Source organism: Trichomycterus rosablanca, chromosome 18 (assembly GCF_030014385.1).
Source record: "Trichomycterus rosablanca isolate fTriRos1 chromosome 18, fTriRos1.hap1, whole genome shotgun sequence".
Taxonomy (NCBI): Eukaryota; Metazoa; Chordata; class Actinopteri; order Siluriformes; family Trichomycteridae; genus Trichomycterus; species Trichomycterus rosablanca.
Window position 1 is genome coordinate 13,714,777 of NC_086005.1, and position 27,285 is coordinate 13,742,061.

General features: G+C 36.9%; 1 protein-coding gene across 5 annotated transcripts in view; it reads right to left on the reverse strand.

Annotated features, from left to right (window-relative positions):
• nipblb (NIPBL cohesin loading factor b) overlaps positions 1-23,395 on the reverse strand; it is a 55,924-nt gene extending 32,529 nt beyond the window's left edge. For 3 of the 5 annotated variants that reach the window (XM_063014591.1, XM_063014592.1, XM_063014588.1), the window contains exons 1-4: positions 23,020-23,395; positions 4,278-4,427; positions 454-619; positions 242-342 (exon numbers count right to left, since the gene is read on the reverse strand). In XM_063014591.1, the coding sequence (XP_062870661.1) occupies positions 242-342; positions 454-619; positions 4,278-4,341 (331 nt within the window). In that variant the 5' untranslated portion in view covers positions 4,342-4,427; positions 23,020-23,395. Of the gene's footprint in view, positions 1-241; positions 343-453; positions 620-4,277; positions 4,428-21,314; positions 21,338-23,019 lie in introns of those variants that run through there. The other 2 variants (XM_063014589.1, XM_063014590.1) reach the window with 2 other exon arrangements.
• Positions 23,396-27,285: the final 3,890 nt, after the last annotated feature.

The window sequence follows — 27,285 nt, forward strand, 5'->3', positions numbered from 1 at the left end:
CAACTGTCCCATTTATCGCCCAACCAGTAGTAGTATGGCTGACATTTGAACTTGAGAGCTATATTTTACAATTCTGAATTTTAGGAAACATTTCCAATAGAGGGAGCTATAACGGACTTGGCTGCAGAAGGCTGCCAGAGCTGCATTAGGCCTAGCACTGTGCTCCATTGGGTTCAGAGTCAAGGGCAATGTCTCCATGTCTTCTCCTTACCACCCTGAACCCTGTGTCTGATGGGCATACTTTTCTCCCTGAAGATATTGGGATTCCTAGACAGCACCGTCTGCAGCAGCACCGGCATGTCGCCCTCCGGATCATCAGTGCCCAGGTTGTCCTTCAGCTCTCTGTCACAAAAAACAACAATGATTGTAAAATGCATAAAGAGAATGTACAAAATGAATCCTTTTGCAGCACACTAACTATAGCAGTTGTGTGGTGACTGGTGAGGTACCCACATGTGCTCGGTGGAAACCTGGTTAAGGCTGTGGACCAGCTGGGAGACAAGGTTGTCATCCCTGCGGGCCAAGAGACAGTTGACCTCTTCGGCGATCCTCCCATTGTACAGCAGGCTCTTAGTGGTGGTGGCAGGGAGAGGGGAAGGCAGGGGCAGCTGGTTTAACACTGCAAAAGAAAAAGAATAAAGGAGAATGAAATGGGACGCAACAGCAGGGTGTGATTGGGTTGTCCGTAGTGAACGGCAAACCAGTTTACAAATGACTTTCACTCAAACAAGTGTAAAGCTTTACAACTATTTCAGACAGAGATGTCCTGATCCCGTTTATCAAAACCTTAATGGTGTCTTCTTTGAACATGCAGTGTACATACAGACATTCCATATTGTCATTTATCCTCAAATGCATTTTATAATGTGTCACTGAATTACATCAGATAAAAAAATAGGTCAAATATAATCAGCCACCGATACACAGTTACAGCCACTATGGACATTTGAATTGAATTGGTTCATCAGTAATTTCCACTTATCGCTTTATCCTGTTTAGGATATGCACACTGAACAAGGCACCAATCAATCTTGTGGCATCACAAACTCACTCATTCAGTCATGTATTCATAAATAAAAAAAAACTGCAATAAATTCTGACGACACTGCTGTTACGATTAACTTTAACAGCTGTTAAAAGACTTAATGGAAATTAATAGCAAATTTCAGCACAAATTTCAAAAAAAGATTAAGGAATGACTACATTGGCAAGTTTTAGTTTCCTCCGTTGGAACCGTCTAACAATGGTATCTCCAATTCACCTAACTTGCATGTTTTTGACTGTGGGAGGAAAAAAGTACACATTTCATTATATGTTCACCAAAAAAATGATGCCTGTGACCTTGTGGGGGAAAGTGCAAAATGTTTCCAAACAGTCCAAACTGAGATCTGTATTATAATCATATGGCATTAATAGCAGAGAGCCAGCAATTTAAAATTTAGGATCAGTGCAGTTGCTACTGTTTTCAAGCATTTCGTCCTCCCTCACCCAGATAGCTCAGCTTGGATTATCCAGGTAATTATTCGCTCATTTACACCATAAGGTGTGAGGTGTAAGTGTCTTCATAAAGCTATTAACAGTAACGTGGGATTGCTACATTTTTTAGCACCCCAGAAGGTGGCCGCCATCCACCCGACTGCTATTAACAAGTTTCCACATGATTGTGTAAACACTGAAGTGCTCAGTATGTCTTTCATGAGAGAGGGAACTGATCCTCCCATGCATACTCTTCTAGGCATCTCTGCAGCCAATCGCCTTCCCTCTGGAATCCCCTGGAATAAAGTGCAGTGGTGCACACCTCCACATTACCCTGCATGGTTTTACTGTCCTACATGAAAGCATACTTGACAAAATAAAATAAACAATGAGGATGCACAAGCACTATTTGTTCTATTTGTAAAAGAACTAAATCCTACTGCTGCATTGTATTTGATGAATTTTATTTTTAGGTAGTTCATTCTGGTAAAGTCAATGATCTGTATCCCAAAAATTACACATTTTAAGCTGAAATTTATTACGTTTTCTAGCTACAAAGCTTTACATTACATAACATTAGAGCCGACACATATGGCCAAAAATGCCATTGTTAATTTCTTGTTCCAACACAAAAGACGTATCCAGTTATTCCAAATGAACATCTCTGATCTGAAAGCTGCATTCACTTAATATTTTAGCGTGAATTACAGCCAGGTGAGAACTTATGTATACATAATCCAAAGCAACTGACAGTGAAATTATTTACACTTTATGAGTAAAGGTATATGGACACCCCCTTCTAATAATTAAGTGTTTCAGCCACTAGCGATTAAAATATTTATGGATAAGGCTCTTTGGTGTTACAAAACGACTGTACTTCAGCACACAAAGTGAGGTCCATAAAGACATGGTTTTGACAAGTTTGATGTGAAGAAAGTCCAGTGGCCTACAAAGAGCCATTGAACTTTGTTTGGGATGAATTTGAAGCCAAGTCAGAACTCGTTGACCAGTCCCAATCAGTTATCATGATGTGTTACATTTACATTCACAGCATCTAGCAGATGCTTTTATCCAAAGCAACTTTGTTACAATTACGACTGAATACAATTGGAGCATTTGAGGGTTTGAGGCCTTGCTCAGGGGCCCAACAGTGGCAACTTGGCAGTTGTGGGACTTGAACCAGTAACCTTGTGATTACTAGCACAGTGCCTTAACCGCTGAGCTACCACTGCCCACAAAGCACTGACAGCCAGCCACTTTATTAGGTACACTTGGTGGTACATTTATTAAATATTTTATAAGCTACTGCACCCCACCAAGCATCACTTGGTCAGTGGGGGGTTCTTATGGGCTTGTTTTCAATTGATAAATGGGGTACAGAGGGATGTAAGTGTACAGAGCAATACTGCATACAGTCAGTAACTGTTTACACACAACATTCATCTGTTCAGTAGGTGTAGCTTGTAAAATAATCAATAAAATTACAAACCATATAGGTGTAGCTAATTAATTTATTGGTGAATGTGTATGATTGTTACTAAATAAATAATTAATTTATAATTTCATTTCCAACATCTGTCAGTGAGCTCTTTCACAAAAACATGAAAAACAGAGTGAAAGTGATTGGTGATGGAAGGTGATTCACCCTCTCCTACTCTTAGCACACAGGCAGCAGATCTGTCTAAACCACAACCCTTATGCTGGGAACACACTGCTTTTCTTAGAGGAGGAGGAAAACCTAAAGCTATTGGGCATTAACATCACAAAAAGCAACATTTTTATCACTACAGTAACTGAATTTAAAAAAAAGAGTACAAAAGAAAAGTTTTAAATGAGGAAAAGTAGAGTTTGTTTTTGGCTTTATTGCAAGAGGGATACAGGTAGCTCTAGTCTTTAAAATCTTAATGACAGTGGTCCATAAGAGCAAGGTCAGAAATTAAGGACGACAAAGCTACAAACTGGCAGAAGGCGAAAACTACTCTACACTGACTGGAATGACCGGCAACTCATTCAAATGTTAACCATACAATGACATAGTAAAAAGAACATAAGGATTGGAGTGTAGAGAACTGGAGTGAAGTCATTTTCTCAAATCCAGTTTTCAGTGTGGCCAAACCCATGGTCATCTAATGGACAGTCCTGAGTAGGCCTACAAGCCTAGCCTTGAAAGCACTGTGAAACCTAGTGGAGGATCAGTAATGAACTTGGGGTTGTTTCAGCAAAGCTGGAACCAGATAGATTTGTCTTTGTGAAGTACACATGAATCAAGCCATGTACAAAAGCTTCCTGAATGCTCCATGAATGACAGACAGGTGAATGAAGATCAAGATAAGGCCAACCCAACCTCCAAGCCTGAACCTCTGGTGTGCGATTAGGAAAAAGATGCAGGGTCAAAAGCCGTCAAACTAATCTGAGCCACATTAATTATTGCACCAGCAGTGGTACAAAGTCACCCATTTGCAATGTGAAAGGCTGATGAAGAGCATGCCAAGATGCATAAGACTTTTAACTGAAAATTCATCAAATATTTATCTATTTGCAATGATTTAAGGTGAGAAAAACTGTGTTTTTATTTAGACCAGTTGTCATTTTCTGCAAATACATGATCTGACAATGTTTGTATTTGTAATTTGAAATAAATGATGCCAGTAGTATATTAAATAAAACAAAAATGTTCATTATATTCAAACAAATACCTATCAATAGTAAAAAAAAAAGACAAACTGATTATTTTGAAGTGATGTGTGTGTGTGTGTGTGTGTGTGTGTGTGTGTGTGTGTGTGTAAGAGAGAGATACATACAGTCGGTGAGGCTAGCAATCCCAGCAAGAGTGGTAATGGGAACATGAGGCATATCCCCATTCATGCTGAAGATGGGGGTGGGGGGGCCGCGTCGATGTGCAGGATGCTCAGTGTCGCTGCTCTCCGACCAGACTTCACATCTCCCTTCTGCTAAAAAAAAAAAGGATAAGAAAAGATGTTAAGACTTATTGTACAGGCAAAACGCAAAATTCTGCACATTATAACAGCCTGATTAGTGCATTGCAGTGAGATTCCTGAAATGAGGACAGATACGGTCTTTTATTACATTAGAATAATGTTAACTGATTTATACCCATGTTGACAGACAAACAGTAAGACAAATTTTCAAACCTTAAAAATGTAAGACATATATGTATCTCAGCCTCACAAACATGAACACTCTTGCCATTCCAATCTAATATCTAGTATCTGTGTCAGGGCCAATGTTTCGAATCGAAGTTCACACATTATAACTAACAATACAGATCATGAAAACAGAACCAAAACTTACAGCACTGTACTGATATTTGACACATTGTTTGCAGAAAACACCTAGTTAACGTTAGAGTGTCAGTACTGTAAAGGATTAGTGTCATTTACAATCTGACTTTTATTCCAAAACAAATAAAAGCAATAATAATTTACAAATGTTTTAATGATGGCAATATTAATTTGACTGACTGTTGAGTTCAATTGTAACTACTAGGAAGTCGTGGCACATGAGGCAGAGTTTGTTGGTACATCTATGTTATTTATTTACAAAAAAAATGATGAGGTACAAATGAGTAGAGATTGAAGGATGCAAGTCCTGTATGATGCATGCCTGCATTTTAGATGGACCTTCTTCCACCACTTAAGCATACATGAAAAGACTTACAGCATCAAGAGAATACTGGCTAGCTATAATACTATTGCCCTAATAGAGTCCCTCAGCAAGAAAGTTTCAAGAGTAAGCATTCACAAAGAAGACAAACAGTGTTTTAATGCTGAACAAGCAGCAATTAAAGTATTAAAATCACAAGAAACAAGGATTTAGATCATTCAAAAAAGCTAAGCTAAGACTACCATTAAAAATTAACGTTCAATCTATTAAATATCATCGCTTCACATCTGTTGGTATAACCACACACTACACATCACAGAGCCACAGCACAACAATGCAACCACAAAGTGCACCTCGTAATGCTCTTAGCACAATGTAGGACACAGCATCTACAGCCTGGATGTTTGCACCAAACTGACAAAAATAAGCAGCAGTGTGTATCACTGTGTCTGAAGTGTAAGCTTCCTTATCCAGTCCACAGTAAAGAAATTACTGTGCAATTTCTGGATGGATTTTTAATCGATGGCTTGGTCTTAAACCTTACATACAGAGAGAAAAATCGTTGAAACATTTATTCATGCATTTTTATTACTGGTAAAACCTGATTATCTTTATTATCCGATTATCTTTAAACCAGCCAGTATTAATAAAGTGATTAGCTATCACAACATGCTGGTGCGTCTAGATTTAGGAAAACATGCACAAAAAACATTCTGCACCATTTTACAAAAAATCTTGCAGTTAAAATATAAGATTAATTGTACATGATTTTCACTTTTTTTAAAACTGCTGGGTAACTAGTTTGTCTGTACTTTATAAAATATGACAATATACTTGTTTTACATTATACAATACAAGCTTTACAATATGCATTTGAACTAAACGGTCAGCATGACCCTATAATTTTCACAATGCCTATAACAAGAATGCCATGAATGAAAAAAAACATTTAAAAAAACATTTGAAATACAGACATGCGGTGCTTCTGTGTCTCACTTTTACATTGACTCACTTCCTCTTAAAGCGAAGCCTCTACTAATTCATGGAACTTGATGTAACTATCCTGCCCTCACGAATATCATAGAACAGCACTAAATCATGTATTTCAATGGTTTAATTTTTGAAGCAGAATTGTGGGTATCCAGCAAAATTTTTAAAAAATCCAGCAAGGCAAATTTAATCCAGACACAAGCACCAAATAATAAATTAAATAAGAAGCATCCTCCTTCTGCATAGCATCTCCGTAACACCAGCTGTGACCCATACTGGATCCCACTGTACTACATAGTGCGTAAAAACAGGAAACATCATACTACACTAAGAAGTAAAAAAGGACAAAATAGACGTTATTGGATGAATATGAAGCGCTGTGTGTCAGTTGTACAAACGAGCTGAGCACTATAATAAAACTTTAATATGCACTAGTGTTAAATTAAAGAAATAAACCTAAGCCTTGTTTAAAATAGTATATTCAGTATATGATGAGCAACAAACACCTAAAATTAGAGATGCATGAGTACCGATACTGGTATCGGGTATTTGCCCGATACTGCGCTCATTAACTTGTACTCGCAAACGAGGCTCCGATACTAAACATCCGATACCGTGTGCCTAGTGCACGTTGCTGCGTTATGCCTGGTTCACACTACACGATTTTTGCCCTGATTTTCGCTCGGCGACTGGTCGGCGCTAGATTTGCCGGCTCGGGAGCAACTCGGCGTTCGCTCGGCTCACCGAGCGCTCGAGTTTTCTAGCACGTCAGATATCTGATCTGAGATGTGCGACTGGGAATGAGTGACATGTCGAACAGCCAATGAGAACGCAGGATACGGTGTGAGGGGAAACGCAGGAGAGGAGTGTAAACAGGTGGGACAGGGGGATAATATAGTTTATATCAGAATACACCAGCACACACACACACGTTTTACAGTATTTCTGACCTGATCGTTCTCTACAAAACATAACAACAAAACACCAACATTGCAAAAATATTTATTAACCTCCAACTCACTACAGAACAATCCATGCTATTCGTGTTGCCAAATCCACTCAGATTCATTTATTTTTCCTCCTTGATTTCATCACATCAGCGCACAAACACTTTGATCTCTCGCTACTTGTTGACGTGCATTTTTGGACGTGGTATCATTAAACTTCTCGTCACTTCTCACGTGTGTTTTTGTTAAAAAAAAAAAACGGTATTCTAAATAGGCATTGGTATCGGCAAGTACAAAAATACATGTACTTGTGCTCGTACTCGGTTGGGAAAAAATGGTATCGATGCATCCCTACCTAAAACGCTGTCGAAACAGTTCTGACCCACCAAGAAATGAACAAGACAGTTGTGGTATCAGGTAACAAGAAATTACCAGTTGGGGGTTATCTTAAATTTTTTAAATCAAATACCTGTTCAACTACTAATTTACACAAATTATATCAGACAAATCTACAATATACAAAAATTGCAATACAATGATACATTAAATAAAATAAATACCTTAATAGAGAATCTTGTCCACATAATATGATCCTATTAATAAACTATCATTCCTAAGCATCAGCCTACTGGGTGCTGCACAACTCCAAGGTTTTGAGGACCTTTCAAGGGAGGATATTAGCAAGTTTCCCAGGGTTCTCTGGTTTCCTCTCACACCTTACAACAAACAATTAGATGGGCAAACTGACCTTTATTGCCCCTAGATATGACTAGGTTGTAAATGGGTAAGTGTGCTGCCCTATAATGGATTAATGCCCTGTCTTAGGTGTATTCTGGGTGTTTTCTTACTTTTACGTACATAGCAGTTACAAACAAACTATTAATAATTTAAATTTAAATATCAATCAACAGTCTGGGAGAGCAACATTTTTAGGAAGACCTTTTTTAAATGACAGCAAGGATTAAAACATTATAATTAATTGCTTATCATTAACATTTCGAGTCAAGATGTAATTTCACATAAATTAAAATGAGAACAGGTACATCATTTATCATAATAATCTGATGAGCTAATTTCAGTTATCTGTTTATGCACTTATGTACACAGCATACCTTCCAAAATCAGACAAATCTAGTTACCTAATTAGAATCTTGAAATTAGGAAAAATTGCAACATGACAACCAGATTGTAGCCGTGTTATTAAACATATTTGTGTATATAGTTGTGTGCATCCAGAAGCATAAACAAATCCAAAACATCATGCACCCACACTAGGAATTTTTAATAATTTATAAAATTATTCTATTATTTATCTACCACATCGTATTTGGTGTTGGTGGACTTAATGATAAATCCCGTTGGCAAAAGTTCCTGTCTGATTGATTACTTAAGCAAACAGTACAATTTCTTATTCAAATTATTATGCTACAGCAGCACAACACATTTGAACCAGAGATGCACAACACTAGGACACATCACCTAATAGACCACTGAAGTCGTGCGTCATTCTGTAGTCCTCGTTATGCCCATATTTGGAGACCTGGGTCTAACTCAGACTTCCTACAGGAAAAATGAACAGGGTTTTCAAAAAATCGACTCTAACGCATCCTGTGCTAAATAAACATTTTCAGAACCCTGTACGTTTTGTCCTATGTACATTTTTCTCCTGTACATCACTGGATCCTATAAATTACGAGATTGTTAAAGGGTCGTAATACTAATAATGCTACACGAAAGCTAATGCTACTGCGCATTAATTAGACGTCACTGAACTACACCAATCAAATCGACGGAACGAGCGGCTCGCTTTTGGTGAGTACAGCCAAAGGCATAACACCCAACCATCCTTGCTTTCTACTTTAATGTAGCTAGCTACTAAAAATATCAACCAGAACTTGTGAATATCACTCCACTGTTACACCGGTGAATCACGCTGCTTCGTGCGGTTATTTAAGAGGCTTATAAAAGAAGAAAAAAAAGAAAACATTAAGAGGCTTCCAGTTTAGTGACATCAATTCAGTGTGCTGTAGCATTAGCTTACATGTAGCAATATTCATATTTTGACTCTTTAACGACTTCATAATTCAAAGGATCCAGTGATAATAGACAGAAGAATCTCCATAAAACCCAAACGTAACAGCTTTGTAAAATTTTTTATGACTACAGGATGCGAGAGGCAATTTGTGAAATCTCCATTCATATTTCCCATTCAAAATTTCTCTTAGATCCGGGTTATCAAATATGGGCATAACAACATGGCGTGGCCTACAAAATGACGACACGACTTCAGTGGTCTATAGCAGATAACAACAGTAAGGGCACAAGTGCACCCACAAAAAAATGAGCATGCATATACTCTGTACCTTACGTTTACTTGTTGGCTAATCACTGTAACAGTGCTATGACATGTTTCTGACATTGTCAAAAATTAAATCCAACAGATAAAGCTAAAGCAGTAAATGGATGCTCAAGCTCCCCGCCCCCCAAACACACACCCAGCCACCCACACAAAAAATGACTTTGTGAGGAATAAAGTCTAAGCAACTAAGGTCTAAATTGCTTTAGAACCAAACACAGCCACCTTTAGATTACTAGTCCAGCACCTTAACCGCTGAGCTACCATTGCCACTTCACACACTGCTTAGGGATACAAATTAGGGATATAAGCTTGTTGGACATGTCTTCTTGAAATAAGAATGTATTCAAATAGTGATCTTTTCAAGCCATTAAAGTCTGTGGGAATTTGTGTCAATAATTCACCTTTCAGATCACCAAAATAACAGCCATAGTATCTAACTGAACTGTCCAACAAGGTCACTGTCATGTCCCAACATACTTTTGGCCATATAGTTAATAATCTGTTGTCATAGCACACATGGCTTTCTTTCTTGTTTTTATACCCATTTTTCATTATTAATTGCAAATTCCCCTACTGCAATAATCTTTCTGCATGCACCACCCCTGCATTGGCCAAGAAGAGCTGATATTATTACACACATTCAGTCGCCAACTGCATCTTTTCACCTGCCAGTGACCGAGTCTCAAAGAAAGTTGTATCGTGTACATTATCACTCACTACTGCTTGCTTCTCGACCAGACGAGTCAACAGCACTAACTGGGATTCAAACTCTGGAGCTTGAGATCTCAGTGGTGATGAGCACTTGCACAAAGCACCTTGCACATGGTTTTTAATGCCATGGTTGGTTGCTGTATTCAAATCAAGCATGCATTGCATAAAACAACTAAAAACGCCCCTTTGTTAATTGATTTGTATATTATGTGTGATGCAGTAATCAGATTTTAAGCAGACTTAATAAAAACAGATTTATGTGCAAACCTAAATGCATGTAAATTACATCAGTGATTTCCCAACTATATGAAGCCAGATATTTTTTCAAGCTTTTACAGAATTTTATCTCATTATGTTACATTTTCATCATTTAGTAGACGCCTTTATCCAAAGCGACTTACATTACTGTGACAGTATACAGTCTGAGCAATTAAGGAGTTAAGAGGCTTGCTCAAGGGCCCAACAGCAGCAACCTGGCAGCGGCAGGGCTTGAACCAGCGACCTTTTGATTACTAGTCCAGTATTTTTACAGCTAGGCTACAACTGCCCTTGTACTAAATATGTGGTAGAGAGGGTACTAAATATGTGGCAGAGAGGCTAAAGGGGTAAAAAGGAGTTCAACAGCCACATTTAACACCAGCAATGTCAGTGTTCCAACAAGCAATAAAACAGTCAATAAATACACTACCTAATACACAAGTCACTCAGATCTCTTCAACCACAATCTTAAAAATCTAAAGATCTATGGACAGGTAACACTGAGAAAGTAAATCAGCTTTTCACTTTTTCCTTGCCCATTGCCATTTTTCCTTTTTCAACATTCTTTGTTCAGAGCAGAAATAAACCCTAAAAACAAGAAACCTTGTTATAACATGTTAATGAAAACAAAGCTAGCAGAACAAAACCTACAGTACTACACACTACAAAATGATGGCTTGCAGTGTCGTACAAAAAAAGGACAATTATTTAACACTACTTACTTAGTGGGTTACCAGCCAACTAGTGGATTAGTGTGAATGACTCATGAAATTTATTATTTCGGTGCATTGGGTACAATGCAACACTTTTTTCTTTTACATAGACTGTCTAAAGCAGTCCTGCCTAGTCAGCACTGTTCTCTAAAACTCTCTCTACTTTACTTTACTGGTCTCTAGCAGTAGACACTTCTATCACCCTGGCCTAAATAAGCCATAGACCACCCTCCCCCCAATTTTAAGTTTTCATGCAAAGCTGCCTCCTTGTTTTTTTAATCAGACGGCAATAGATTCTTGCAGAGAGCCACACAGAGTTTAGAGTCATGCTATGACCAATATCAATGTGAGCAGGCAAGTGCACTATGCTGCGGCTGAACACGGATGATACACTGGAATCGCAAGTCCCTACATATCACTAGTTATAGTTGTTTGCTGGACAATGGCATGTAAATGTAATAAACTGGTTCCTTTAAACATTTTTGTACTTTTAGTGACTTACTGGAAGCTCTAGAAATAGAACTGAAAAAAAACTGACTATTCCTTTCAGGTTGCTAGAAATCAACATGCCAATTCACTATGCCAATTCACTGAATGTAGCAAGCAGAACGAATGACCCTGTTAGTTTATATTGGTTGCAAAGTTTTTGTTTAGATCTAAATCTAAAGTTGAAAAGGCGTAAATAAAGGTTTTTTACAACAGCATCACAAGTTAAAATCATCTAATCTTACCTAAGCGCTTAAATGACAATAGAACACAATTAACCAGCTTATGTGCATTTAGGAATCTACTGCTTTTAAAGGTGGGGATAAAATAAATAAACAAGAGAGCTCACATTACAGCTAACGCCTCCACAGCGACCTCCAGCAGCACCAAGCTGCTCATAGAGGGAGGGAAAGCCACACACACACACACACACACACACACACACACACACACACACACACACACACACACACACACACACACACACACACACACACAAAGGATTATCAGATTATCATTACACAGGAGGGAAGACATGGCAGTAGTATGTGTTCATACACATAGACATTACCTTTCCTAGCTGCACTTATATTTAATTTTGTTTAAAAAAACAGCAAAATGTATGTGAAATAATACCAACACATATATAAGCTGCCAAAAAGTTGAGTTCTACCTGTAAAATAGATGTTAAAGATACAATAAATGGCATCAAAGTGAAATCTCTGCATGCTATGATTTCCCCTAAAACTATTCTTAAAAAAACTCTTATATTAGGGTTTTAATACTTTACTTTTCGTAGAGACTCTAAGAATCATGGGTCAATATGGCGAACAATATCATAAAACATTAATACAAAGCCAGACTCAAAAGAGATGGGTCTGTGGCACTCAGCTGGAGAGAATGCTTGCCCACCACTGGCCAAGTCACCGGCCTGGTGGAGCATTCTATAGACAAAATTGGCAGTGGCTGAGAAAGGAAAGGCTGGATGGGGTTTCACCACATTGTCGTTGCAACACGAATAATAGAAACAAGAAGTGCTGTCTGGTTATGATGGCTGCACGAGTACTAGAAAGAGTTCTTCAGTGTAGCCTGTGCCTCTGTGCATGTTACAGCTCTATGTAAGCATCTAACAATGGTTTCACACATGGCAGAGGGAACGTGCGCAAGTCTACTTCTGCTTGGGAGGAATTAGACGCATCTTAATTTCTTTAAAAAAAGAGACGGGTCCAAATTGTTACTGCATTAAGGATTTACACTACAGACTAAAGCATTTCTTACATATGTATAGAATCACAATCAGGTGTATTTAAAGGGGGAAATAACATCACAAAAAGTTGTTTTAGTCTACTGCCTGTAATTTATTTAAAATGAATGAAGGTCTCACTTAACTCAAACCGAACATCTGTTTTTTGGGATCGCTGCGTAGGTTATTTTTACACACAACACAATTTTAAGGTGCACACCTTGGGATTATAAAAAAAAAATCTCAGTGGTGCACAGTCAAAAACAACTGTCTGCAGAAAACAAGGAAGCATAGACAATTTTACATATACTACAGGTAATACTACTTACTAAAGTTTCTGCATCAAAACCAACCTGACCTGCACATGAATACTCAGATTTGTGAGCACTACAAATACTTCAAATTTACTAAACTCATGACGGTAGTTTTTCTTCTGTTTCAATGAGTTACTTTATTTACACATGCAACCCTCATTAGAATAATTTGTGAGCACATGGTGTGTCCAGCCTAGCATTTAAAATAAATGAAAAACACTGCCAAAAACCTTATAACCTTTATGTAACTGCTAGTGTGTATGAGAAGAAAACAGACTGCATCTTAGTTATGCTGCACATACCCTGTAAGGAAATGGAAATGTTTATATTTGGTAATTGTATAGGGTAATTAATGGAAAGATTATTACTAATATTACTATTGAAAGTTTCCATACATTGTCCAAATGCTGGCAATATCATTAGTCTGCTTACATTTTTAGACAGACATGTTGCAACATTAATTTACCAACTCTGCTCATTTAGAATCATGTATTAAATATAATTTGATTTATATTAAAAACATTAAAGTGTAAATGATTATTATACATGTTTTGTCTATCTTTAAGCATAGTCTTGAACTTTAATGTGGAAAACGTATGGCAAAATGTCCTAGAAGGTACATGATAAAACACTTAGCCTATAGTTTAAATAAATAGATAAGGAATCTGAGCACTGCTGTAAATACTTTCTCTTTTTAACGTTTTAGCATCAATGTTGCTGGTGATGACAATTAAAATATATACTTGTGTTTATAAAATACTTTTGTTTTTATTACATTTAAATAAGGACAATGAGCAGATGTTACTGTCGCCCGCTTTGGAAATTACTGCGACACACTTTCACAATCAAGAATCAGGGTGAAGCCTATGAGACATAAATTTACTTCTTTATTTTACTCACATTACAATTATTACTTATATAAACACTACCACATGCATGTGATGTACAGAACAAAAACACCGACGCGTGACATGTATTTTTCAATGTCGACTTCACATTTTAAGAGGCAATCCCCAGATGTTTCTATAAGCGCTAATTCACTAAGCATTTAAATTACCGTCGCTTTCAGAATATAAGGGACCAATAACTGGTATCTTAGAATAACCCTGCTCATGGTTAAAATGGAAAATAAAGAGAAATATAATATATGGTACCAGGGCCGGTGCTAGGGGGGGGGGGGGGGGCTGAGGGGGGCATTGCCCCCCCAAATTGTGTCTTTGCCCCCCCAAGCACAATGCAAGCAACGGCTATTTTTAAAATTATCTCTGAACCAATCACAAAAATGCATTTTGTTTTACAGTGTGAAGATATTTCCTTGCTTATTCCTGATTTAGTTATTTATTATAGGATTTTTTGTATTATTGTTGTATTTGCACTGTTTTGTATTGTCTTGCACTTTTTGTACCGTGTTACACCGTGATCCTAGAGGAACGCTGTTTCGTTTCAATATGTACTTGTATGTAGCTGAAATGACAATAAAACCTCTCTGACTCTGACTCTGATTGGCTCTTTGAGTCATATAAAAATCGGCAGACTGCCCCAAACAGTTCAGTTCGGCAGTATATGTTCTGTTAGTGTGAGCGAGAGGCAGGTATACTGGTAAACACTTTTTTTTTACAGAATTAGTATTCTTTTGTTTTCTTTATATTTTAATTTCCCAATAATATAAATATTCTCACTCATTCCTATTTCCACGTTTGAATATTCTCAGTCTGTGTGTAGGTACATTTGTCAGCTTTGACTTAAATTTGTATTAAAGCCTTTCAAGAAATAGAGTTGTTCTATTAGTAATGGCAATTTAATTAAGGGGGCGTATTAAAATGAAATACAATTAGATGATAATCTTTTTTCTCCATTTACATAATCAACATGTATTTTTTAATCATTGGGTTTTAAGTTTAAGTTCGAAAACATGCATTTTTATTTCTTTACCTCATACATCACTTTAAGCCAGTATCAATAGCTTGGCTGTCATCATTCATGCACAAATCAAGCCTTGAATATATTTCTGGCTTCAAAAACATGACTATCAACATGCCCCCTCATTAGGTTTTACTGCCCCCCCAAGCAAAGCAGTTTAGAACCGGGGCTGTATGGTACTGATATACCGAGCTAAAAACCGAATCGGAGCCGGTTTTAAAAACACAGTGTATGTTGCCGCTACAGCTAACTCACCATTAGCTTTCATATGTGTTTTAATTTTCATAAGTTAACAAATGGAACACTTTACAGCTAATTTAAACAAACTAAGACACTATTACATTATTTACTACGTGAAAGGTGACACTAAAACACAAGCGAACTTGGTACGTGAAAGAAGTAGCAACAAAGCTAATTTGTTCACATCCGTGTCTCAACCCCCACTGTCATGCTAAGTAGTATGTTACTATAGTAGCAACACAGCGGTGGGCTGCATACTATTTACTGCGGTAGTATGCGTGCCTAAATGCCGTTCACACTAACGACCGACTAGCATTAAAAAGGCGATAGACACAGTTGTGCAGTTAAAGCATATTGTCCTCAAAAACGTCACTTACCTTTATAAATCAATAAGAATTTGATTTAACTAGCAAAATGTTTAGGAAGGTTACCTCAACAATACCTACAAAACGACTATAAACAAATAAATATCGAGCAGCTTGTTAATCAACTACAACTCCAGGTTGCGTCTCAAACCGCACAGTCGGTACTAAATATTATGCTGAAATAGTAAATGCAGCAACACATTTGAATGCACTTTTAATACAATTACATGCGGATTAAGACAAAACCCAAGCTAATCGGTGGGACCGATGATTTCGGCTCTTTTCAGTAATATAAATTAACTCATTTACCAAAAAGGGTCGACTCCTCACGAGCTCACTAGCAGAACAGGCTCTTTTTAGTGAACCATAAAAATTGACTCATCTCTTTCGGCTTCCAAATGACTTATCGTTCAGCAGCGTTGTTTTTCCCTTTAAGCAAAAACTTCCAGTCTTTCAGTCTTGTATCCATCCATCTAGTTGCTGGCCGTCCTCTTTCTCTTTTACAGTCAACACGTCAAAGCATCACTGTCTTTTTTGGGTACTGTTTATAAAGAATACTCCTACCTTAATAACTGATAACTAGGCTTTTCTCATAATTGTACATTGAAATATTTTGAACTAATTTAAGGTAAAATTATGTGTAGGATAAAATGTAAATGTATTATTGATTATTATATTTTAGTGTTGCTCCTGTCAGCAAGACAGTAAGTAAAATTACACTAAAAGCCAAACACAGTGCACTGCTTTTTAATTATTTTTAATTCTGCTTTAAAAAAAAAGAAGAAGAAAAAATTCAGGTCAAAATTCAAAGCCATACAATTGAGTTTTGTCAAAGGTTGGGGTGTCAGTTACAACCCATTGTGTTTTAAGTTTTAAATTAAATGTACAACAAAGGGTTTACACAGTAGCCTTTAATATATTAAGCAAAAACTTAATAATGCTTTAATTTAAGGATCAATGTGGATAATTATACACACAAATAAATCATGATTTGTCTTTTGATGTCTGATGATTATTGTTAAAAAATTATTCTGCCAATTCTATGAATATTTAATTATCGCTTAATTGAATACTGATACATAAAAGGCAACTGGATTTTCATGATCTAAGAATTATTTATGAAAGTGGGGCTGCTGTCTATCAGAACTTTCTAGGGATTTAAATGTGAACACTGATTGAACTGATTATATTATTTAATAACTGGTTTGGAAATTATTTTGTATTATACGGTATAATTCCGCTTCAAACAATTAGGACTGGCTTAAACGGTTCTTCAACACGAGCCGACTCAAGATGATTCAAAGAGCCGAATCAAAGCACTGACTTGTTCGTGAACGAGGGCGGACTTCGGTACACGGCGGGCAAAACATCCAGCTTTGAAACGAAGCGTCTGCTAACTAAACTAATGCCTTTTACTAAAATAATGCCTTTTGACCTGTCAATTTAAGTTAACCTCGAATGTTATCCAGGCATATTTACCAAATCATTTAATTTTATTTTATGTACTAAACTTTTAGCTCTTCAATCCCAATGTAAAGTTGCCAAGTGACCCAATACATCATGTTGTGCTTTCCTCTTAATTTTCAGAGATAACAACAAGCTTACACACAATTCTAAATAAAACTTTATCTCTATTCAAAGTAAAAATCTCTATCTTCTAGCTCTATCTTCCATCTCTAAATCTCTATCTTTATCTCTATCTCAAAACAATTTAAAAGGTTAGCGTATTTGGCACAAGTCACATTACAAACACTCTCGTACTAGGGAACGTAAACTAAATCACTGCTGACTTTGTCCCATCTAACTTGGTTCCAATACTAAACTTTGTATCCAGTATCAATTCTGAGTTTGTTTACAAAGAGCATCAATAAAAAAAGGTCTGTTTTTACACAGACGAGTAGCTTCTGAATCAAGCCAAGTATAAACAAAACTAACATCATGTCTAATGTACATAAAATCCTGGTAAAAAATAAAACATAAATTTTTACTGTATTAATATTCCATATTTATGTAGTGCTTTTTTTACTTTTGCTAGTTGGACATTTATATTCATTTTATCAACGGTTTATCCTGGTCAGGGTTGCCACAGGCCCGGTTCTATCAGGGTGCAAAGCAGGAGTACCACTTCACCCACACAACAACATAGCCACTTGTATAGACGTCCGTTCAGTCGGGGTGAGCTAGTGTAACAGACTGCTGAACCACCTGAGCATGGTCATTTATATACAAAAACAATTAAATCTGTGTTTTCATAACGCAGTTCGTGTTTAATTCCACCTTCTGTTGTTAGGCATATGGTAAAACTACTTTCTAAGCTTGGGAAATATACCGTCACAGCATCTCATTCTCAGTAAAGTTTAGCCACTAGCATTCCTTGATTCCCAGACTTGAGTGCAGATTATTCACACACAGTGCAGTTCAAAAGGCAGTCTCTATTTAATCTCTGAAGTTTCAAAAATATTTTTTAATTCCCACAACTAATAACATTGTGTGTTATTAACAATAGTCTCTGTGTCTGTATAAAGAAGAAAAATAAAACAAGGGGTGGCAGGCAAAATGTATCAAATCAGTGCAAAGAGGTATTTCATAGCCTCTTAATTATGATTAAATGCCTCTATTTGGAAGCGTGGCTTTTAGAACTGAATGAAAATGAAAATGAAAATGAAAGGATGGTTATTTTCAAAATGGTCAGCCCTAACCAAGTAGCGTTCTCATGGTTAAAAAAATGTGTGTACGGTTTTCTATCAATGATGTAAATGTGCTGATATGTTGAGGTAGAGGGATGGGTTTGAAAACATTGATCACTAACCTTTCTAATGGTAGCTAGGAATCAGAACTGCCACTTTGTTAAATATTTTTTGTATCTTACCTAGTGAACATATCCTTGTTTACTAGGTAACCTTGCTGATGTAAATGAGTTTACTTAGCTGTTAGAGAAGCATTTAATCTAGAAATTGCTTGGTATAGTGTCTATTATTCCAACTCTCTTCCTATCGGATACGTTTCCTGGATGATACGACAAAAAAATGGACAGTGGATATAAAAAAAAAACTCTACACACCCGTTACAATGCCAGGTTTTTTGTTATGTAACAAAATAAGACCAAGATAAATGATTTCAGAACTTTTTACATTTTTTATGTGACCTATAATCTGTTCAATTAAAATAAAATAAAATACAAAAAATCTGGGGGGGTTGGATACATTTTTTTTAATGTGGTTGCATAAGTATGCATACCGTTAAACTAAATCCTTGATAAAACACCTTTTGATTTTATGACAGACTCTTAACCTGAAAGATTGAATACTATCAGCACAGCACATCTTGGCAATCTTCACCCACTTTTCCCTGCAAAAGAACTACAAATCTGTCAGATAGCAGAGACAGCCCTTCTCAGGTCACCTCACTGATTTTTAACTGAATTTAAGTCTGAGCTCTGGCTGGGCCATTCCAAAAACTTTAATCTTCCTCTGGTGAAGCTATTCTTTTGTTGATGTGGAGGTATGCTTTGGGTCATTGTCATGCTGAAAGCTTAAATTCCTCTTTAGCTTTTTAGCAGAGGCCTAAAGGTTTTGGGCCAATATAGAATACATGTGGAACTGTTCAAAATATAATTTACCTTGACTAAAGCCCCAGTTCAAGCTGAAGAATCATCATGTGATGCAAAGAGTTATTTTTGCTTAATGTTGTTACTTAATGTTGGTATTTTGCAAAACGTAGCCAGGCTTGAATGTGTTTTGCCACCATACCCCACAGCCCAGACATATAAAGAATATGAGAGAATGGTGTCACATGTAGAACACAACCAGTATTGGCCAGAAACTTGATTGATTGTTGCTGTGGGCATCTTGACAGCCACCCCATTTTATCAACTTGTTGATGACCATCTTCACTGTGTTTCATGGTTTATGTAATGCCTTGAAATGTTTGTGCCCTTCTCCTCACTGATAGCTTTAAACAATGATATTTGTTGACAATAGTCTTTGCAACTTACTATAGTAAATGTCAGAAAAATCCTACCAGAAGAGCTTAACTTTATATGAGGTTCAGAGTCACTTGCTCGGCAGCCTGGCGGGTGTCACTGACTGCTATTTAACATAAAATTGAATGAACACAGTCACATCAATTATAAGGTGTGCAAATGTATGCAACCACATACATACACATATTTCATCTATTTTTTTTCTTCTTAAAACAATGTTAGTTTATTTTATATTAAATTGTACACATTGTATGTCACATTAGATGAAAAAAAAATCTTAAATGATTTATCTTGGTCTGATTTTTTACATCACAAAAAACTGTCAATGTAGTACAATGAAGGATTATGGCCAAGGCAAACATTTCATTATTGCAGTTTTCCAACTAAACAAAATCAGGGTTTGTAATTAAAACAGGCTAGATCTGTCATTTATGTAAGATTTGTCTTGTAAAGCAGGGGCCTCCATCTGTAATATATTATAATATAATGTTACAATGAAATTAAATTATACAGACTGTAATAAAAAGAATCATTTTAAAAGCATATTTAGCAAATGAACCAGTATCCTTGAACACATTAAACTCCTATGAAGTAGACTTTAATTTTATTTCAGGATAGAATAGAATGAATACCTTTTATTGTCATATATAAACATAAAAAAATGAAGTGCTCTCTTCTCATATCCCAACTTGTTTGGAAGCTGGGTCAGACATTGTACTGTGCCCCTGGAGCTGAAAATGTTAATAGCCGTGCTCAAGGCAGAGCCGGGATTTAAACCCACAATCTTCCGATTGATAGCTCAAAGCTCTACCCACTAGGCTACCACTGTCCCAAAGTTTGCTGCCTAGCTATGTATCAGACATGCATAATCAATGCTTATGTTCAACCCGTGTTCTTTTACTAATTCATTACCTGACTTTACTAATTAGCCTATTTAAAACATGTTCAATGGATATATTGTTTCATGGAGTGCCATGGAGTCCCATAATAAAATATTCGTCATTAGCTCTGGAACCTAGATAACAGAAAAGTAAGATCGGAAGCCTGTATTACTGACAGGGAAAGACTCAAAATGTCTATTCAGTAACAAGCTTTTAAAACTTCCATTTCAAACTGTAAAAGGCATTTTGGTTTCAAATTTTCTGCCTAGTCAACATCTGACAAGCAAGATCATTTACTATCATTTATGCAGATAGTGCACATTTCTATGCTGTAAACTTTGGTACATCACCAGATATGATCTCCTAAACTACCAGCTCCATATTTATAAATGTGGATAACTAAATTCACACAATCCCTTCTACAGGCTCAATAAATTAAAGTTAAATGAAAAAAGTATTTTTGCTTCAGATTTAATATATTTAAGCAGGTAAAATGTGTGTTTTCTCTAGTTATTGCACATTTCAGTGTTCTTTTCACTTGATCTAGCACATGAATTAATTAATCTGTTTAAGACATCTGAAGATGGAAAATAGGTGTGTGTGACAAAATATATGATTAGTTTTAAACAGATTTACTTTGATGTGTGAAGTCAAAATATTCCGTTCAGTAATCTGTGTGCCTTTATGGTCCCTTCAGTTAACTATAGTTTATTTTGTTATAATTAAAGCTATTAATTAAAAAATACAGTTTATTATTATGTTTTAAAAACTGGGTGAAATAAATATACTGGTGGCTTTACATCACCATGGGCTTAGATGCTGCCACGCAACAACAAAAACTGCCCCTGTTTCTTCTTCAGTCCATTCCATCATCAACAGACTTTGGTCAAGCTTTAAGCCCATGGTTTTGTAGAGCTTGCTTGACTTGACTGTGTCACCCCTGTTCAAAGGGCTAGCTTTCTAATTCGTGACAGACCTGTCTGTATGGGGTTCTTGGATTGCACCTGGCCAAGCAGACATTTTCTCATCATAAGGTGACAGTCATGAGCTATTATCAATTATAAGCAATAATAACAAATGAGGAAACCATGCCACTTTTGTCATTATAAATCTTTTCTACACCACCCAAACAATAAAGTATTTTACAGCATGGGTATTTAACCCAGCAGATCCAGTAAATCAAAAACCTAATTTGTTTACAGAATTTGAAAGCATGTTTCAATTAATCAATTAAACACTGCCACAGCATAAAGAGTCCTTAGGGTATGTAATCTTTTTTTGAACTTCAAATCAATGTGCAAATCGGGAACAATAAATTGCAATAACTGTTTTTCTCTAATTTGTTTTATACCAATCAAAGTGGTATAGAGTTTAAAATGCTAGTGAAATGTAAATGAATACCAAAGGAACATCCATGAGCAGTAGAGGACGACTTTGAGATGTAAGGTTATTGTAGATAAAACATTGACTGGCACTGTATGGATTTCTGTTCACACTAACAATGTTTCATACAGCGGGCAACTATTGGTTTCAATTTGAATTTGATTGTTTTAGACATAACCAAGCAAGCCTTCAAAATGCCTGGCGATTAATACCGTTAGTCCAGTCGCTGTCACACTGACGTTCAGATGTAAAGAAAATAGTACAACTTTAGTTACTTTGTACGGAATATTGTGCCCTCAGGTTGATTTTGTTTCCAGAACGGATAGTTTAGCTTACGTTATACCTGTTTTCGCTCTGTTATAGCACATATCAGTGTTTTTCTCTGCCTTTGACACCTTTAAAATGTACTTAACTTGCCTGAAATTACTGCTAAAATAATAGTTTGCTTACAGCTAGTCCACTGCACACATAGCTAAGTCAATTTAGCAGACAGTTCAGTAGGCGCTTTCCAGTCAGTGTAAACAATGCTAACTGTGGCTAGGCTAATTCGCTAGCCAAGCTAGGCCTTTTCTTGTTCTGTTTAAGCAACCTAAACTGCATGGATAATTAGCGAAAGTTTTAGGTTGTGGAGCGTTAAATGCGTGTAAATGGCGAGTTGGAGCAAATAAACGGCCAAGTACGGTTCTTCACGCTTGAATTGACCGATTTGGCCTTGTAGCAATGTTAGCTAGGGAAGCTAACAAAACCCCTCACGGCGGACTCGGGTAAGGTCAGTTAGCCGGGGCCCCAGCGCGGCAGTTCGACCACGCAAAGCAACATGCGCCGGAGAGAAAACAAGAAGCCACTAAAGTTAGCTTAGCCTAGCCAAGATACCCAGCGACCGATGAATAACATTCGAATGTACGTCCCAAATCGGATACTAACGTACTATTTTAATACAACATCCGGGTCTTTTTGTACACTACGTTTATTCGTACAGCGCGAACATTTACGTGCACTTACAAAAACGGTGTAGTCGATTTGAGACACAACCCAAGTTTCGCACGGCCTGAACTACATTATTCAGGCTACTCTCTTTGATCGGCTGCGTCTAAATGAAGTGAAAAGGGTGCAGTGTAAAGATTTACCTCAGGATTCGGAGGTTCAACTTAAAAAAATAAATTGCAGCAAACGTTTCCGATCAGGCTCGATAGCTCCTCTGTCGCTCTTTACAGCTACTCCGAGTAATATAACAACAATAATCCGGGTCGGGAGGGCTCGCTCTTCTTCCTTCTCACGGCAAACATGAAGCCTTCGGGGAGGTAAACAACATTCCGTCCAACCGCCAACCTCCCTTCGCCTAAATCCTCCAGCCCCGAATCAGCTTCGCTGTATATTTCCGAGCGATTTTTGCCAAAAAATCAGCGGCGAAAAAAAGCCTCAGAGACTATTGACGCGGTGATAAAAGAGATCCACTCAGACTCTCCCCCTCTCTCTGGCAGAACAAAATGCCGACCGGAAGCCCCGCTGCGGGAATGACTCCCTCCACCGGCGCCAAACCGACCAGCAACGAATCAGGTTTACTCCCAAAACCTCTCTCTATCAGACACCAGGGGCCCTAAGTAGTCAGTACAAGCACACGATTTGATTCACAGCCTAGTGCATTTAAAAAGACCTTAGAAGCCATTTGGGACTCACCATCTTATACTTCCGCTGTTTCTGCAAGCTCTCCTATTTTCTCCTATCCCCTCATATCTATGGTACTATTTAATTCTATTGAAACCCACGAAGAAGCTTTAGAGTCAAACTTGTTACAGTAGGTTCAGTTGTAAATATTACTTTTAGAGTTTTTATCCACCCTACATTCACCTAAATAATTATGCAGCTTTGGAAAGTAATTCTATCCAGAACGCTTTCTTAAAATTCTATTAAAATACCACCCTAAAAGTAAAAAAGTAAACTGCTCAAAGTGGAACTTTCAAGTAAGATTTGGTGATGCAGTTTAAATGCTATATCATATTATATGTAATTTTATATCACAGCAGCAATACTCAGTAAGGGAATTTTTAAATGTCAATTTAGTGTCTGAATAGGCCAAGAAAAAAAAAAGGTTGATGAAAATGAAAAAAAAAATAGAAATTGAAGTGAACAAGATGTTCTGTATATGAATAGACACTGATCAGCCATTGCATTAAAACCACCTCTTTGTTTCTACACTCACTGTCCATTGTATCAGCTCCACCTACCATATAGAAGCACTTTGTAGTTCTACAATTACTGACTGTAGTCCATCTGTTTCTCCGCATGCTTTGTTAGCCCCCTTATATGCTGTTCTTCAATGGTCAGGACCCCCACAGGACCACTACAGAGTAGGTATTATTTGGGTGGTAGGTCATTCTCAGCACTGCAGTGACACTGACATGGTGGTGGTGTGTTAGTGTGTGTTGTGCTGGTATGAGTGGATCAGACACAGCAGCGCTGATGGAGTTTTTAAACACCTCACTGTCACTGCTGGACTGAGAATAGTCCACCAACCAAAAATATCCAGCCAACAGCGCCCCGTGGACAGCGTCCTGTGATCACTGATGAAGGTCTAGAAGATGACCAACTCAAACAGCAACAATAGAGGAGCGATCGTCTCTGACTTTACATCTACAAGGTGGACCAACTAGGTAGGAGTGTCTAATAGAGTGGACAGTGAGTGGACACAGTATTTAAAAACTCCAGCAGCGCTGCTGTGTCTGATCCACTCATACCAGCACAACACACACTAACACACCACCACCATGTCATTGTCACTGCGGTGCTGCGAATGATCCACCACCTAAATAATACCCGCTCTGACCATTGAAGAACAGGGTGAAAGCAGGTTAAAAAGTTATATATAGAGAAACAGATGGACTACAGTCAGTAATTGTAGAACTACAAAATGCTTCTATATGGTAAGTGGAGCTGATAAAATGGACAGTGAGTGTAGAAACAGGGAGGTGGTTTTAATGTTATGGCTAGTTGGTGTATATCCACATCTTGCTATTATTACCTTAAAAACTAAATGTTTTGTTAAGAAGCCAGTGCACAAGCTTTAGCATCAAATTTCCATGGTAGATAAAAAGTTTTATCTAATGCAGCTCTGCATTTTATTTTGTTTGGTTGTTTTATTAGGATTTTAATGTCATGTTTTACACCCTTCGGTTACATCCACACCAGAAACGATTGTTACTCGTTACACAAGATTAATCATTTCACAAGTTTATTGTCAAACACTGTCATGGACAATTTTTTTTATCTCCAGTTCACCTCACTTGCATGTCTTTGGACTGGAGTAGTAAACCTACGCAAACATGGGGAGAACATGCAAACTCCACACAGAAAGGACCCAGACCGCCCCACCTGGGGATCGAACCCAGGAACTTCTTGCCCACATTTTATTTAAAGTTCTTTTTTTTTAATGAATTTTATCTAATGAAATACTTTCTTTAAAATGCTTATTTAAAAAAAGTTAACACACACTCCCACCCCTAAAACTTTTTCAGATATTTTTTCCTTTGGGAAAAATGTGTGTTCTTATCACTCTTATTTGTAAAGAATTGTTATTTACAGGAAACTAGAAAGAAGCTTTGAAAACAAAGCATGAAAGTTTAAATCATACTTTGTATATATTTTTATACAATCACTACTTTTGAAATATACCCACATAATGATGAAGACTAATATGATATTCGAAACACAACAATAAACAAATTTAAGAGTTAAACTCTTTCTAACAGGATCAGACAGTAATTCTTTTATTCACTTAAAGTTGTTATGAAATCATTTTAATTATGCATTGCTTAATCATTAAATATATATTTTATATATTGCTAAGTGCAATGAGATACATTTTTAAATGTAGTAAACTAGATGACAGCCATAAGCTAAAGACTTAAAGAAACTGTGTTACAAGAAGGATTTGATTAAAGTGTGTGATTTATTTTCAAATGTTATTTTATTTTGTAATTACTGTATTGTTTTGCATTACCAATTTATGCTATGGGATCAAACTGCTTTAAAACTTGTTAAAATACTTAAAATATAATCCTTTTTTATTTGAAACTCACTAAATCAATTTGTACTTTTATTTATCTTATAGACAGTATACTTTTTTGTGGGTTGGATTAACTACCAAACATCAAAATGTGTTTGAGCTATCATGAGGGGTCTTTCTCCTGTGAATTAGAACAGTACTTGTCATATATAAAGAACAGAATACTGTATGATCAACAGTTTGAAGAGATGAGGTATCTCACTTTGAATGTCTGGGAGGAAGCACATGTAAGCCTTCACCTTCCCAGTTTGGTGGCTGTTGTGCAGTAGGGGTCTATATAGTGGATGAATGAATTAATGATGTATTTCGTGTTTACCATTGCAGATCATTCATCTGCATTTGATTTGGCACAGTTTTTATGCCAGATACCCTTTCTGGCGCAACCCTCTTATTTATCTGCTTTGATCAGCACTAAGGGTGCGCTGATATGTGTCCCCCAATGGCTAGCTTTACCTACCACCATGTGCCTTCTGTATTTATTCACAAGCTATTGTGTTCATTTAAATAAAAATAGAAATATATACACATGGGAAAGGATATCAGCACTTCTGGTGGTGCTGAAAAATCTCCCTCATCATCTTCTCAGATTCTCATTAAATCTGAAAAGAGATTAAATATATAATTTAAATTCATGCAATTGTCTTGCAGTTATTTGGCACAAATAAGAATAATATGGAACACACATACCCATGATTATCAATCATATGAACCACCAATCCTGTAACAGCTCAGGAGGATATTTAATGTGATGTAAATGTGGAGTAAACACTGTGGGGTGATTAATAAAAACACAGGACACAGAAGAATTTGCTAAGGATTGCAGCCTATACTTGAAACGGTTCAATGTCCACAAAGCTTAATTAGATAGACAGTTTCACACATCATAGTCACAAAATCTCATAATGTGGATGGTTTACATGAACTAGAAAACAAAAAGAGCAAAACCAAACAAATAGTATTAACAATGTTTCACATAAATTTCAATTAAACATAAAATAACCCAAAATAAACTTACATTATGCATCCCAGACATCCCAAGTCTCCCGGAAGTTCCGGGAGTCTCCCGCATATACATAGCGTCTCCCTGATGCCTGCAAGTCAAATAAAATCTCCTGGAATATAGAACGAGCGGCCAAGAGCGCACACACACGCGCGCGCGCATGCAGGCGACACAGACTTTTTTCCCCATCGCGTATTAAATCCGTTATCTGATATACTATCTAGTGCACTGTGTAGGGAACATAAATCAATTGTCTAATATATTGTCTAGTGCACTAAGTAGGGAACATAAATCTAAAATCGAATATACAATCTAGTGCACTATGTAGGG